This window comes from Hypanus sabinus, chromosome 12, assembly GCF_030144855.1.
Source record: "Hypanus sabinus isolate sHypSab1 chromosome 12, sHypSab1.hap1, whole genome shotgun sequence".
In the NCBI taxonomy this organism is placed as follows: domain Eukaryota; kingdom Metazoa; phylum Chordata; class Chondrichthyes; order Myliobatiformes; family Dasyatidae; genus Hypanus; species Hypanus sabinus.
In genome coordinates this window covers 88,314,234-88,328,758 of record NC_082717.1, presented here as the reverse complement: position 1 = coordinate 88,328,758, position 14,525 = coordinate 88,314,234, and the positions used below count along the sequence as shown (strand labels likewise).

Below are 14,525 nucleotides of genomic sequence, written 5' to 3'. Positions count from 1 at the left end.
GTTACATTCCCTTTGAGACTGAACCACCAGTTAAGTTCTTTAATGAAATCTTCTGTACGTTTGAATACCTTGATAAACTCTCACCTTCATCGCCTTCTCTGCTCCAAATGTGAATACCTTTGAATGTCAGAACAATGCCATTGCTAAATCATCCCTCCACCTCATCAGTTCCAAAGGAGTAATCTCTCAGAGAGTCACAAAAACACGATTCTCTAATTGATGCAGGAAGTTTCCTGTTTTCATCCCTTGTTGTCTCTCTCCCTCTGCCTGTCCCTTTAGCAACTACTCCCTTTTCACACAACTCAACCTCCATCTCCCTCGATCCTGATTTTCCCCAGTCACCAGCCCTCCCATCCTGCCTCTGGTATCGATCATGCAAAAAGGCCCAATTACAATGTAGTTTCTGCCCTTCTGGAGGTACTGCCACATGGACCTCATCACACCAATTATAGGACAGATACTGTGAACAAAGGCAACTCTTATAATTGGCTTTCATAGATCTGACAAAGGCATTTGATGCAGGAGATCATCAAGCTTTCCAACGTACACGATCAAGGCATGGCTGCCCTGAAAGAACTCACAGGTACTGAATACTACTGCATGATGGCATGTCAGCCACAGTACTCAGCAACTGCTTCACTATTCAGGCAGGAGTCAAGCAGGGCTGCGTCACTACATGCACGATATGTGCTATCTGTATTGCTGCTGTCCTTCACCTCATTGGCCAAAATCTGCCAGAGGGATTCCCAATCGTGTATAAAATGGACAACAGGCTTTTCAACTTCAACCGGTTCAAGGCCAAGAACCAGGTCAGCACCACCTGGATGACTCCACCATCACAGCACACTCTGAAGAAGACATTCAATGTATCACAAGAGTTTTATTTATTGTTTTCAACCTCTCACTCATACGGGCCAAAGTTCCCACTTGCTTCAACAATTGTACCAGTGCCTAAGAAGATTAATGAGAGCTGCCTTAATAACTATCGCCCGGTAGCTCTCACATCGACAGTGATGAAATGCTTTGAGAGGTTGGTCATGACTAGACTGAACTCCTGCATCAGCAAGGACCTGGACCCATTGCAATTTGCCTATTGCCACAGTAGGTCAACGGCTGACGCAATCTCTATGACTCTCCACACGGCTTCAGACCACCTGGACAACATAAACACCTATGTCAGGTGTTTATGTAACTCAGTATTTAATACCATCATTCCCACAATCCTGATTGAGAAGTTGCAGAACCTGGGCCTCTAAACCTCCCTCTGCAAATGGATCCTCGACTTCCTAACTGGAAGACCACAGTCTGTGCAGATTGGTGATTGCATATCCTCCTTGCTGATGACCAACCCCTGACACACCTCAGGGGTGTGTGCTTAGCCAACTGCTCTACTCTCTATACATGACTGTGTGGCTAGGCATAGCTCAAATGCCATCTATAAATTTGGTGACGAGAGGGCGTACAGGAGTGCGATATGCCAATTAGTGGAGTGGTGTCGCAGCAACAACCTGGCACTCAACGTCAGTAAGACGAAAGAGCTGATTGTAGACTTTAGGAAGGGTAAGTCGAAGGGACGCATACTAATCCTCATAGAGGGATCAGAAGTGGAGAGAGTGAGCAGCTTCAAGTTCCTGGGTGTCGAGATCTCTGAGGGTCTAACCTGGTCCCAACATATCGATGCAGTTATAAAGAAGGCAAGACAGTGGCTATACTTTATTAGGAGTTTGATGTGATTTGGTATGTCAGCAAAAACACTCAAAAACTTCTATAGAGATGTACTGTTGAGAGCATTCTGACAGGCTGCATCACTGTCTGGTATTGTTGAGGGGGGGAGTTGCTACTGTACAGGACTGAAAGAAGCTGCAGAAGGTTGTAAATTTAGTCGGCTCCCTCTTGGGTACTAGCTTACAAAGTACCCAGGGTATCTTCAAGGAGTGGTGTCTCAGAAAGGCAGCGTCCATTATTAAGGATCCTCCAGCACCCAGGGCATGCCCTTTTCTCATTGTTACCATCAGGTAGGAGATACAGAAGCCTGAAGGCACACACTCATCGATTCAGGAACAGCTTCTTCCCCTCTGCCGTCCGATTCCTAAATGGACTTTGAACCCTTGAACACTACCTCACTTTTTTAAGATATACCATCACTGTTTTTGCACAATGTTTAATCTATTCTATATAGGTATACTGTAATTGTTTTTTTATTAATATTTTTTCTCTGCTAGATTATGTATTGCATTGAACTGCTGCTGCTAAGTTAACAAATTTCACGACACATGCTGGTGATAATAGCCCTGATTCTTTCTTTTTGTCAGACCTTGGATTTCACTGTGGAGGAGAAAGTGAATCTTGCAGAACTCACTAATGCGCTGGAGAACGAGTTAATGTCCAGCAGAAATAGGACGCACTTGGCTGCGTTAACCTGCTACAGGAGTGAAATCGACCATCTCCAGTAAGCAACTTCAGCTTGCGACCAGTGACTATTTTTGCTGTTAACATGTGTCACCTTGTAAGTGTGAGGCTACTGCTCGAGGGAGGAGCTCATGGAGCTGATGCAGTCGCAGGTGGAGTGCTGGTGATCAGAGAACAGGAGGGAGAAATGGTATCAGGTTTCCAGATTGGCAAGGAGCATCTCGTGGGTTGATGCTGGGATTGGTGCAGTTTATTGTTAACAATCTACGCTCGGTGGCAACTTTATTAGATACTCCTGCTCCTTAATACAAATATCTAACCAGCCAATCATGTGGCAGCACCTCCACGCATAAAAGCATGCAGACATGGCCAAGAGGTTCAGAGCAAACATCAGAATGGGGAAGAAATGTGATCCGAGTGTCTTTGACCGTGGAGCCATGTGGGGTGGTTTCGGTGTGTCAGAAGCTGCTGATCTGCGACTTGCAGAGAATGGTGCAAAAAACAAAGAAATACATCCAGTGAGTGGCAGTTCTGTGGGTGAAAATGCCTTGGTCAGAGGAGAAGGGCGAGACATGTTAAAGCTGACAGGAAGGCAACCTACAATAACCATGTGTTACAGCAGTGGTGTGTGTAAGAGCATCTCTGAACACTCTGAAGTTGATGGGCTCCAGCAGCAGAAGACCGCAAACATACTCTCAGTGGCCACTTTATTAGGTACAGGAGACATTACACTGAGTTTGGAGTTTTGATGACAGTCTCGGGGACTGAGTGCCTTGTGGACACGGTTGGTAACAATAAAGGGTATGTGGGAAAGCAAGTCATGAAGAAAAGGCTAAAGATTTGCAAATGTCTATAGAAAGGTGAAGCACGTGGTCCCCAACCACTGGGCCGCACAGCATGTGCTACTGGGCCACAAGGAAACAGCATGATTTGACGATATGAGTCAGCTGCACCTTTCCTCATTCCCTGTCACACCCACTGTTGAACTTGAACACACGCGAGGTCATCAGTCGCCTAAACGCAGTGATACCCTCGCGCCAGGGATCACTGGTTGGCTTCGGGTAACCGGCTGCCTCGCGCGTGGAGCATGCCTCCGGTTTGGTCCAGAGCCGCCTCTAAACCTGTTTAGCACACTGAATGTTCGTAGGGAACCCGGTGCTAATTCGCAATGACCTAATTCGGGCTCAGGATTTCATAAGTAGCAGAGCAGCTACCTCGCTGCGACCTACTGAAAGTCATCCCTCGAGACAAAATTTTATCAGCCGATAGATCCTACAAGGGGGGCAGGCACGCACGCTGTAGCACTCCTCGTTCAGTCGGTCGCTCTCTCCAGACTACGACCACTGCGGCCTTTGTCCTCTCACTGGTGTGTCGCAATAATTTTATATGTTCATACGAGGAAAATATACGCTGTGTGTTTAATATTAAATTTGTCAGAAAAAACCCATTTAGGAATGAAATTGAATGTATTAGCCATTTTTCAGTGACTTATCACCTATATTCCAGTCGTGATTAACACCCACACCACCCCCATTGGCCGGTCCGCAAGAATATTGTCAATATTAAAACGGTCTGCGGTGCAAAAAAAGGTTGGTGACCCCTGCACTAAACAGGTGGAACATGATTTTGAGGGAAAAACATGAAGTTACTCACTTTGTTAAGAAGAGTAGGAACGGGTAACAGAGAGAGACAGCTGGATGCAGTATGGAGGGATGTGTGTGTCCTTGTACATAGTAAACAGCATCCAGCCACAGTTAATCATTTTTCCCAGGGAAAGGGAACAGGGCAAAGGTTCGAGGTGAGAAGGGAAAGATTTTAAAAGGAACCGGAGGGGGAAGCTTCTACACCACCTTGTGGAATGAGCTGCAATCTCATTTTTGCAATCTGTGCAAATTTCTAAGTAGATTCTCCCTGTGGTCTTGTGGGTTTCCCCCAGTTGCACAAGTTTCTTTTCAAATTCCAAAGATGTGTGTGTGGGTGGGTAAGTTAATTGGCCCTAGTGTTTCAGAGCGAGAGGATGTGGGGAGAGGTTGATGGGAATGCAAGGAGAATAAAATGGGATGTGTTTGATCAGCACAGTCTTGGACAGAAGCACTTATTTTGATGTCCCTCGAGTAACTGTTTTCCAAAATACTGTTTAAGAGCCCTTGGTCCACACTTGTTTAAAGCAACATTTTAGTCGTTACCAAAGAAGTGCTTAATTAGCTGCATTAAGTGAGCTTGTGAAAGAGCCCGCAACACTTTGTGAACTGAAAATGTCAAGCTCTTTTGCGTGCAGTATTTCTGCCTCTCGCCAATCTCCCGTGTTGGTTTGTGCCGCTTGGGAGACTGCAGCTGTTAAAGACACTTTGCAAGTGCGTAGGTACTTGCAAGGCTGTGGGTTGTAGGCTCGATGTTTCCTGCTCCATCTGTTGGCTGTTAAAGGTATTTTTCCTCAGAGCTACAAACCCAGCTGCATGCTCTGTTGCTTTTGAATCGGAATCAGGTTTATTATCACTGATGTATGTTGTGAAATGTGTTGTTTTGTGGCAGCAGTACAGTGCAATACTACAGCGAGAAGTACTATAAATTACAATAAGAAATTAATATACTTGTCTATCAAAGTTCAAAGTAAAATTTATTATCAGAGTACATTAATGTCAACACGTACAGCCCCAAGATTCATTTTCCTGCGGGCACACTCAGCAAATCTATAGAACGGTAACTAAACAGGATCAATGAGAGAGTAAGAGAAAGTTCATGGGTTCATTGTCTGTTCAGAAATCTGATGGTGGAGAGGAAGAAGCTGTTCCTAAAACATTGAGTGTGTGCCTTCAGGCTGTCTGGTAGCAATGAGGAGAGGGCGATCCTGGGTGATTAATGATGGATGCCACCTTTTTGAGGCATCGCCTTTTGAAGGTGTCCTGGATGCTGGGGAGGCTGGTTCCCATGGTGGAGCTGGCTGAGTTTGCAATCCTCTGCCACTCTTTCCATTTCTGCACAGTGGCCTCTTCATACCGGCCAGTTAGACTGCTCTCCGTGGTACTTCTGTAGAAACGTGCAAGAGTCTTTGGTGAAATATGGCTGCTGTCGTGCTTTTTTTGTCATTGCATCAGTACGTTGGGCCCAAGATAGATCTTCAGAGACATTGACACCCAGGAGCTCACCCGTTCCACTGCTGATCCCTCAATGAGGGCTGGTATGTGTTCCCTCAACTTCCCCTTCCTGAAGTTCACAGTCAAATCCTTGGTCTTACTGTTGTTGAGAGCAAGCTTGTTGTTGTGACACCACTCAAACAGCTGAGTCCAGGTTAGACGTTGACACCCAGGAGCTCACCCTTTCCTCTGCTGATCCCTCAATGAGGGCTGGTTTGTGCTCCCTCAACTTACCCTTCCTGAAGTTCACAGTCAAATCCTTGGTCTTACTGTTGTTGAGAGCAAGCTTGTTGTTGTGACACCACTCAAACAGCTGAGTCCAGGTTAGACGTTGACACCCAGGAGCTCACCCTTTCCTCTGCTGATCCCTCAATGAGGGCTGGTTTGTGCTCCCTCAACTTCCCCTTCCTGAAATCCACAATCAATTCCTTGGTCTTACTGATGAAGAGTGCAAGGCTATTGTTGTGATACCAGCTGATCTACTTCACTCCTATACGCCTCCTTGTTACCATCTGAAATTCTGGCAACAATAGTTGCATCGTGAGCAAATTTATAGAAAACATTTTTGCTGTGCCTAGCCACACAGTTGTGGGTGCAGAGAGAGTAAAGCATTGGGCTGAGCTCGCAACCTTAATGTGCAGCGGGGTTTATTGTTAGTGAGGAGAAGATATAATTTCCAACCCACTCTGCTGTGGTCTCTCGATGAGGAAGTCAAGGATCCAGTTGCAGAGTGAGGTACAGAGGCTCGGTTTGGAGCTTGTTGATTAGAACTGAGGGACTGACTGTATGTGCTGAATGCTGAGCTGTACTCAGTAAACAGCAGCCTGACGTAGGTATTGCCCAGGTGATCCAAAGCTGAGTCGAGAGCCAGTGAAATTTCATCCACTGCAGGTCCAGATCCATGCTTGGCCAGGAGCTGATTCTAGCCTTGACCAACTTTGCAAACCACTTCATCACAGTGGATGTGAGTGTCACTGGGTGAGTCATTGAGGCAGCTCATCCTGAGCACTCGGGTGATTGTCACCTATTTGAAGCAGTTGGGAACCTCCTACTGCAGCAGAGAGAGGTTGAAGGTGTTCTTGAACACTTTCGGCAATTCGTTGGCACAGGTATTCAATGCCCTTCCAGGTATGCCGTCGGGGCCTGTCATCACCGTTGGATTTTGCTCTTTGAGATGCCGCACTGCACCTTAATTCTCTAATACGTTATGCAGTACGGTAATGAATTTTCCAATGTAGCAGGGGAGTTTAACAGGGACACTGGAAACGGGACCCCTGCTGTGTTTAAAGAGGGCACAGGAAACAGGAGCCCAGTGAGTTTAAAGGGAGTGTGGGGAAAAGGAAGCGGCCCTAAGCCAAGGGTGGAGCCATCGGGATTTCCAAATGATCAAACAGTGGCTTAACAGCGCACTTTACTGACTTGGGTACACGGACTACCTCAGCAGAAACAATAAATATTAAAACGTGAGTGGTTTCTTCCTCCATCCTCTCCAATCCTGATGGAGGATTTCGGCCTGAAACGTCGGCTGTTCACTCTTTCCCATCGACCTGCTGAGTTCCTCCGGCATCTTGTGTGTATCGCTCTGAATCTGCAGTATTTACAAAATATTAAAATGCGGGTGGTCCATATCCAATAAATATTGATGTATTAAAATTTTAAATTGTCTCCATAAAACATGCTCAAGTAACACTTGAGTATTGTCATTCAATGGTAGACATGTTTACAGCTAAACAAAACAACCTCCCTCTGAGACCTTCAGTACATAGATCATACACACCACGTAAAATAGAGTTCAAAGTACAAAGTTCAAAGTTTCTTGTGGGCATGCTCAAAAATTCCTTACTAGAGTAATAGCCATAATAGAATCAATGATAGACAGCACTGAGTTGGGCATTCAACCAGCGTGCAAAGGACACAAACTGCAAATGTAAAAAGGAAGAAATAATAAATAAATAAATGAACAATAAATATCGAGAACAAGGGATGAAGAGTACTTGAAAATTAGTCCATAAGTTGTAGGAACATTTTAATGATGGGGCAAGTGAAGTTATCCACTTTGGTTCAAGAGCCCGATGGTTGAGGGGTAGTAACTGTCCCTGAGCCTGGTGGTGTGAGTCCTGAGGTTCCTGAACCACTTTCCTGATGACAGCAGTGAGAAGAGAGCATGTCCTGGGTGGTGGGGGTCCTTGATGATGGATGCTGTTTTCCTGTGACAACATTTCATGTAGATGTGCTCAGTGACGGGAAGGGGTTTACTCATAAAGACTGGGCCGTAACCACTACGTTTTGTAGGAATTTCCATTTGGGGCATTCATGTTTCCATACCAGGCTGTGAGGCAGCCAGTCAATATACTCTCCACCACACATCTATAGACATTAGTCAAAGTTATAGATGTCATGCCGAATCTTTGCAAACTCTCGAGGACGTAGAGGCACTGCCATGCTTTCTTTGTAATTGCACCTACGTACTGGGCCCAGAACAGGTCCTCCAAAATGAGAACACAATAATATTAACAGATAATAACAACTATTCTGTAGATATACAAGTTGACATTAAGTGCAATAACAACTATTCTGTAGATATAAAAGTTGACATTAAGTGCATATAAACTACTGTATTAGTTAAATATACAACAGTATAATGCTACAGACATTATACCATAATGTTAAGGAAAAATTAATTTCTCATCTAACAAGCATGCAAATGATGATTGGAATATTTACCACTTACATACATTCAAATCTGGGTGATGTAATTAAATCTGGAGTTGTGTTGAATGAAGAATGGGGCTGGTGATTGTGATTTTATTTTGCAGGGGGCAGATCCAGCAGATGTATAAGGAAAGAGACAAGTTGAGAATGGACTTTGATCGAGCGGAGAAGCGAAATGAGCAGCTGGCCAAAGAGGTCGATGATCGATATGCCACCTTTGAGCTGCTGAATGAGACTAAACTCAAGTCAGTGGGAGATGTAAAATTGCTCTGAGTATTATGGCCTCCTCTTACGTGCACTGCTGACATTTATTCTGTGTGCAGTGAAAAGAACCTATTTTTGTGTGTGGGTTTAACTGATAAAGGCAGTATTTATTGTCTAACCCTCCCTGCCGTTGTTGAGGATCTTTTCAGAAACGTCTCTGCCCTTGTGCTGAATTTACCCTCTCTATGCCACCCCATTCAAGCTCTAGAATTCCTACCCTACAGCAGCTAAGGGAAGCCTTAGAGCAGCAAACCCCACGAGCCTCCGCATTCAACACATCGTTCTCCATAGCTTCCTCCTCCTTCAACGCGACCCTACCATCAAACGCATCTTCCCCTCACCCCCACTGTCTGCACTCTGTACGACAGCCTTGTCTACTCCTCCCTCCTGGCACATATCCTTGCACGTGTGTCAAGTGCTGCACCTGCCCCTACACAGCCTCTCTCAGCACTATTCAGGGCCTGAAGCAATCCTTCCAGGCCAAGCAACACTTCACCTGTTGGAGTGCGTACGTTATCTGGTGTTCCGAGTGTTGCCTCATCTACATCCGAGGGGCCCGACGTAGACTGTCCAGCACTTTCACTCTGTTTGCTGTAAAATTCACAACCTCCTGCTTGCCTCCCAATTCAGTTTGAGTTCCCATTTCCATTCCGATGTAGAGGCGCCCAGCAGCCGAAGGGCCTTCCATCGCCCGCTGCTCAGGTAGTGCACTTCCATCACCCACCAAATATTCAGCCGTGTGCCCACCAGAACTGAGTAACATCACAGAAACTGGGTCCCGACTCTGCCCCCGACAGGCCCCTGGTCGACCAAGGGGGCGGAGAACTTTGCCTTACACACGTGCAGAACGTAATTCCCCAACTCGTGCAATAGCCCCGTTTATTGCTTCAGCCCCAGTCAGTCGCGGAAGGTCCGGATCCCTGGTCCCCACCCTGGCCAACAACTTCTGTTGCTTTCATACCCACCACCACTCGCTCTGTTCCACCTCCATACAGCCTTTACAGCAGAGCCCCCCTCCCTATTTGTGGCATTTTAATTCCGTAGGCCAATATCTCTATTTATAATGATGATTGTGGTGGGCTGCTGTGTGCCATCAGAGTATGTAATCTTTCATAGTCCCTCAGATCTCCTCATCTACACTGGCCTCATTTCCTCTTCTGTGCCTGTTCCCAAAAACCCTTAACTCTGCCGCCTTTCAAATATTTATCCATCTTCTGGATGTTAGCCTGTGTGTGACTTTGTTTGATGTGGGGGTTGGCAGCCCCCACCTGGTCCTTGGCAGATCAGGGAGGGTCAGGGTCCAGTAACATCGATCTGGGGGCCCTTCACTGCTGCAGCCTTCCTCCACCTTCACTGCTGTTGTGTTGTGTCACCATCTTCCATCAGCTCCACCGTTGAGGTCTTGGTTGGACTGCTCTCTGTCTGGAACCTCACCCCTGACCTTACTACACTGAGTGATCCTACCAGGAGTGAATCAACAGATGGCTAAACTCGCTTTGCTCTCTGAGGGAGTGACTTTTTAAAAATGTACTTTCATCTCCTGACTCTTTGACGTTCCGGTAGTTTCTGGAGTTTCTGAGAAGTTCAGCTTGGCCTTGCCGTGTACTTGTCAATTGCAGTAAACAGTTCCCTGGCTTTTCTCCCACCCTTCCCAAATTTGCCTCTCCCTTCCGAACACCCACCTCAGGCACTTGGACCAGGGGTACAAGGAGAGGATGGCAGCAGCCAAGGTTCAGATGGATAAGGCTCGGGAGCTGATTGTACAGCAGATGAACATGCAGAAAGCAGGACTGGAGCAGGAGCTGGACTCCCTCCGATCGGATGAGATCTCTTCCAGGGAGAAGCTGAGCCTGGCAATGAAGGTATGCTGCACTCTGCAGGAAAGGGATAGTTTTTACTTCACTCAGTTTCTTTTCTCCTCGTGCTGGCAAAGACCAGGAGTTGTCCCTAATAAAGTGGCCACTAATTGTATGTGAGTTGTCAGCCGCTGCTGTAGCCCATCCACGTCAAGGTTTGATATGTTGTGCATTCAGAGATGCTCTTCTGCACACCACTGTTGTAACGTGTGGCTATTTGAGTTATTGTCACCTTCCTGTCAGCTTGAACCAGTCTTGCCATTCTCCTCTGACCTCTCTCACTAACAAGGTGTCTTTGCCCACAGAACTACTGCTCACTGAAATGGAATTATTGTTTTTCACAGCATTCTCTGTAAAAAAGCCGAAACTGTTGTGTGTGAAAATCCCAGGAGATCAGCAATTTCTGAGATACTCAAACCACCCCATCTGGCACCAGCAATTATTCCACTGTCAGATCACATTTCTTCCTCATTTTGATATTTGGCCTGAACAACAACTGAACCTTTTGACCATGTCTGCATGCTTTATGCATTGAGTTGCTGCCACATGATTGGCTGATTACATATTTGCATTAATGAGCAGATGTACATAATAAAGTGGCCCACTTAGTGTATATTGTGCCTTTCTTGTTAGAACACGAGTGAAGGGGAGCAGGAGTAAATCAGTGAGCCCCTTGTTTTGACAGAGACTGGGGATGGAAAGAAGGGCACATAGCTGATATTCAGGAGTAGAGCAGTGGTTAAAATTGACCCAGGAACTTACTATCACCCAGGTTTGCTATTAAGTGGATGTGGGGGAAGCCCAGGGGAACATTGGTTGTTGGTCCACCTTGTTGGGTATGGGCTTTCATTGATTCTATTACTGAGTGTTCTCACAAGAGTTGCATCTCTACCAAAAGAGGTGTAAGCCACTCCTTCCCTCCACTAACCTGCAGGTTACCCTTGGGCAAGGTGTGGCACCTGTTTAGCCCTCCAATCAGGGTCACATGAAGCTATGGGAGCAGGTGGTGCTGGGCACAAGTCCTGGTTATGCCACCACTGCTGCCAGGCAGGCATTCTCTGAGAAGCATTGATAATGGCTGGGGTCACCCGTCTTGTAAAGACACTGCCCAGAAAGCAGCAACGGCAAACCACTTCTGTAGAAAACTTGGCCAAGAATAATCAAAGTCATGAAAAGACCACGATCGCCCATGTCATACGACACTACGCATAATGAATGAGCTCAAAAGAAAATGAATCTCAGGTTATATATAGATATAAACTGTGATAATAGTTTTACTTTGAACTGAATAACTTTTAAAGCATAAAGTTGGAAAGTTTGTATGTATTTAACACCCACTACATTTTCAGTACATATAAACTGTTTCTTATAAACTGCAGGGTAAGTTATGACCTAGGTGGCAACCTTAGATCTTTTACTTTTCCTTGAATCATGGCAGCTTAGGAAGAGCATGGCCCTCAATGTCACCTCTAAAAGAAAAATGGCCTCTGACGGTACAACACTCCTGTGGTTTGGCATGTGCTCAGATCTCAGGGGTGGAACTTGAACCCGTAGCTCAAGATTCAAGGATAGCTTCTATCCTGCTAATGCCATCAGGTTGGGTGATGCTAGAACTGGGGGTCACAGGTTTAAGGTGAAAGGTCAGGTAGTTAAGGGGAAACTTCTTCGATTGGAGGGAGATGTGAATGCGGCCAGTGGAAATGGTAGCTGCAAGTTCGATTGTAACGTTTAAGAGAAGTTTGGATAGGTACTTAGATGGGAGGGTTATGGAGAACTGTGGTCCAGGTGCAGGTTGATGGGACTAGGCAGAAGGTCGGGTTGGCATGGACTAGATGGGCTGAAGGGCCTGTTTCTGTGATGTTGTACTCTGTGACATCATTTTTAAACAGACCTCTTATATGATAAGATCTACTCTTGACCTCAAGATCTCCCTTTGTATGGCCTTGCACCTAAATGTCTGCCTGCACTGAATTTTCTCCATAACTGATGTATTCTGTATTCTGTCGTTGCTTCCCCTCGATGTGCTGATGGGGTGAGTTGATCTGTATGGATAGAATGTAAAACAGTTTTCACCGTATCTCAGTGAATAATAATAAACCGATTACCAACTGACCTGGAGTTGAGAGGGTTACAAACTGAGCCCTGGTGGGTAAACAATTTGCATGTTGTTATTCAACAAAAGCTTTCCTCTTCAATAGGAGAGTGCACGGCTGCAGAAGGAACTGACGGAAACGGTGGAGAAGTTGGCTGAGTCTGAGAAGTTAGTCAGCAGGTTGCAGAAGGACCTTGACTACATGCTGAGAGAAAAAGCAAGTACTTTGTCCTTGCTCAGGTTTGGGTGGGGTCCTTCCTGTTGGTGAGGGGGCTATCGAGGGTCATTGAGAGGTACAGCATGAAAAGGCCGTTCAGCCCATCATTCTAATCGTCAAATACCCGTTGATATCAATCCTACAATAAATACATTACCATCAACTAACCCCCCCCCACATCCCAACCAATAGGGCGGGGGCAGGGCCAATGAATTTGCTGACCCCGTCGTCTTGGGGAGATGGGAGGGGAAGGAACTGCAAAGCACTGGAAGAACCTGCAAACTCCAGGGCTCAGGGCTGAAACTGCGTCACTGGACCAGTTTTATCAGCGGTGCCACTGTGCTGCCTTGTGGGGCTGTCGTGTGTGTTGGTGGGTCGGAACGGGGGAGGGAGGTGGGTTTTTTCCCCTCTTTAACTGGCTTGGTTTATTGTACCTTCAAAATCTCTTGGATTGTAGATAAGCCCATGAATTTGGGACTGTGTTTGCAGGCTGCAAATTCAAACCTGTGAGTCCTCACATTGTTGATGGGCCTGACCCCCCCCACCCTTGGGGCAAATGAATTCAAACCAACTCCCTGGAACGTCAGCTTCCGAGACAAAACAATCTCCACACCACCTAAAGACATTCTGATTTGCACTGCCATTTAACTCTTCGAGTCTCGTTCTCCCTCTCTTCAGTGTCCAGGAGTCTCACTGCATACTATTTCTGCCGATTGGTGTGTCTGCTTTGCCCTTTCTGTGACATGACTGCTTCTCCGAGGATTGTCTCCTTGTCACTTCCTGAGATCCCAAGCGCGATAGTGTCTGGAGTTTAGCGGGGGTCACTGGTGATGGTGAGGTCAAGGGGACAAAGAGCGATCAGCCAGGGCCTCATCGGTGGAGCTGGCGGAAGATGGTGACACGTACAACGGCAGTGAAGGCTCCCCAGTCATCTTGCCCTCCATGCCACTGGACCCTGACCCTCCGATCTGTCAAGGACCATGAGGTGGCTGCCCGTGTGTCAGCCTCTCCCCCCCCCCCGTTAAGCAAAGACACTCACAGGCGTTCTCCACTAAGGGAATCCATGTCTAATATCCAGGAGATGGACAAATATTGGAAAGACCGAAGAATTAAGGGTTATTAGGAACAGCCACAGAAGAAGTATTGTGTTTTGCGTAATCTAGCCACAGCCGTGTGGAATATGAGGGGAGGGGTGGGTGCATGGGGGCCGGTTTGAGGGACTCCCGTGTTCCTGTGAAACATTATGTATTCAGATAGACACACGCCAGCACACTGCAATAATTATTAAATATAAATATTAATAAAGAAATATTAAAATTACACAGATAGGAGCAGGGCTGTGTGTGCCATTGCCTGAGGGCCTGTGCGGAGGTGGAACATGAGGGCAATTCACCCTAACATCTCGTAGACAACCCCATCATACTTGGCTCGAATTGCATCGATGGGTTGATACGATTTTACACATCTTGGTCACCAATGCGTTCTGCTTTTAAGGCAGCGTGGAATCTATTTTTGAAGCCATTATTCCCTCATCCCTCATTCAGATATTGGTTTTCGGCTGGGCAGTGAGCATGAGGGAGATGCTGGTGGCCACAGCTGGACCTCTGCCTTGACCATCTTCTGCAGCTGGAGGAGATTCACGTACAGTGAAATGCATGATTTGCATTAACAGCCCACATGCACCTGAGGGGGTGCTGGGGGCAGCCAACGAGAGTCGCCACACATTCCGCACCAACAGAGCAAGCCCATGGTGCTCAGCAGAATGACACAGGACACAGCAAGCAACAAGAGCAAGATCCCACCCATTCTTCCCTCCCATCTGCGCGTGTATTCATTCACCT

General features: G+C 46.5%; 1 protein-coding gene across 4 annotated transcripts in view; it reads left to right on the top strand.

Moving 5' to 3' along the window:
- Positions 1-14,525, top strand: part of ninl (ninein-like) — a 120,529-nt gene that overhangs the window by 56,016 nt on the left and 49,988 nt on the right. For all 4 annotated transcript variants that reach the window (XM_059986400.1, XM_059986398.1, XM_059986399.1 and 1 more), the window contains exons 9-12: positions 2,313-2,449; positions 8,360-8,500; positions 10,207-10,381; positions 12,574-12,684. In XM_059986400.1, coding sequence (XP_059842383.1) covers positions 2,313-2,449; positions 8,360-8,500; positions 10,207-10,381; positions 12,574-12,684 — 564 coding nt within the window. The remainder of the gene's footprint in view (positions 1-2,312; positions 2,450-8,359; positions 8,501-10,206; positions 10,382-12,573; positions 12,685-14,525) is intronic.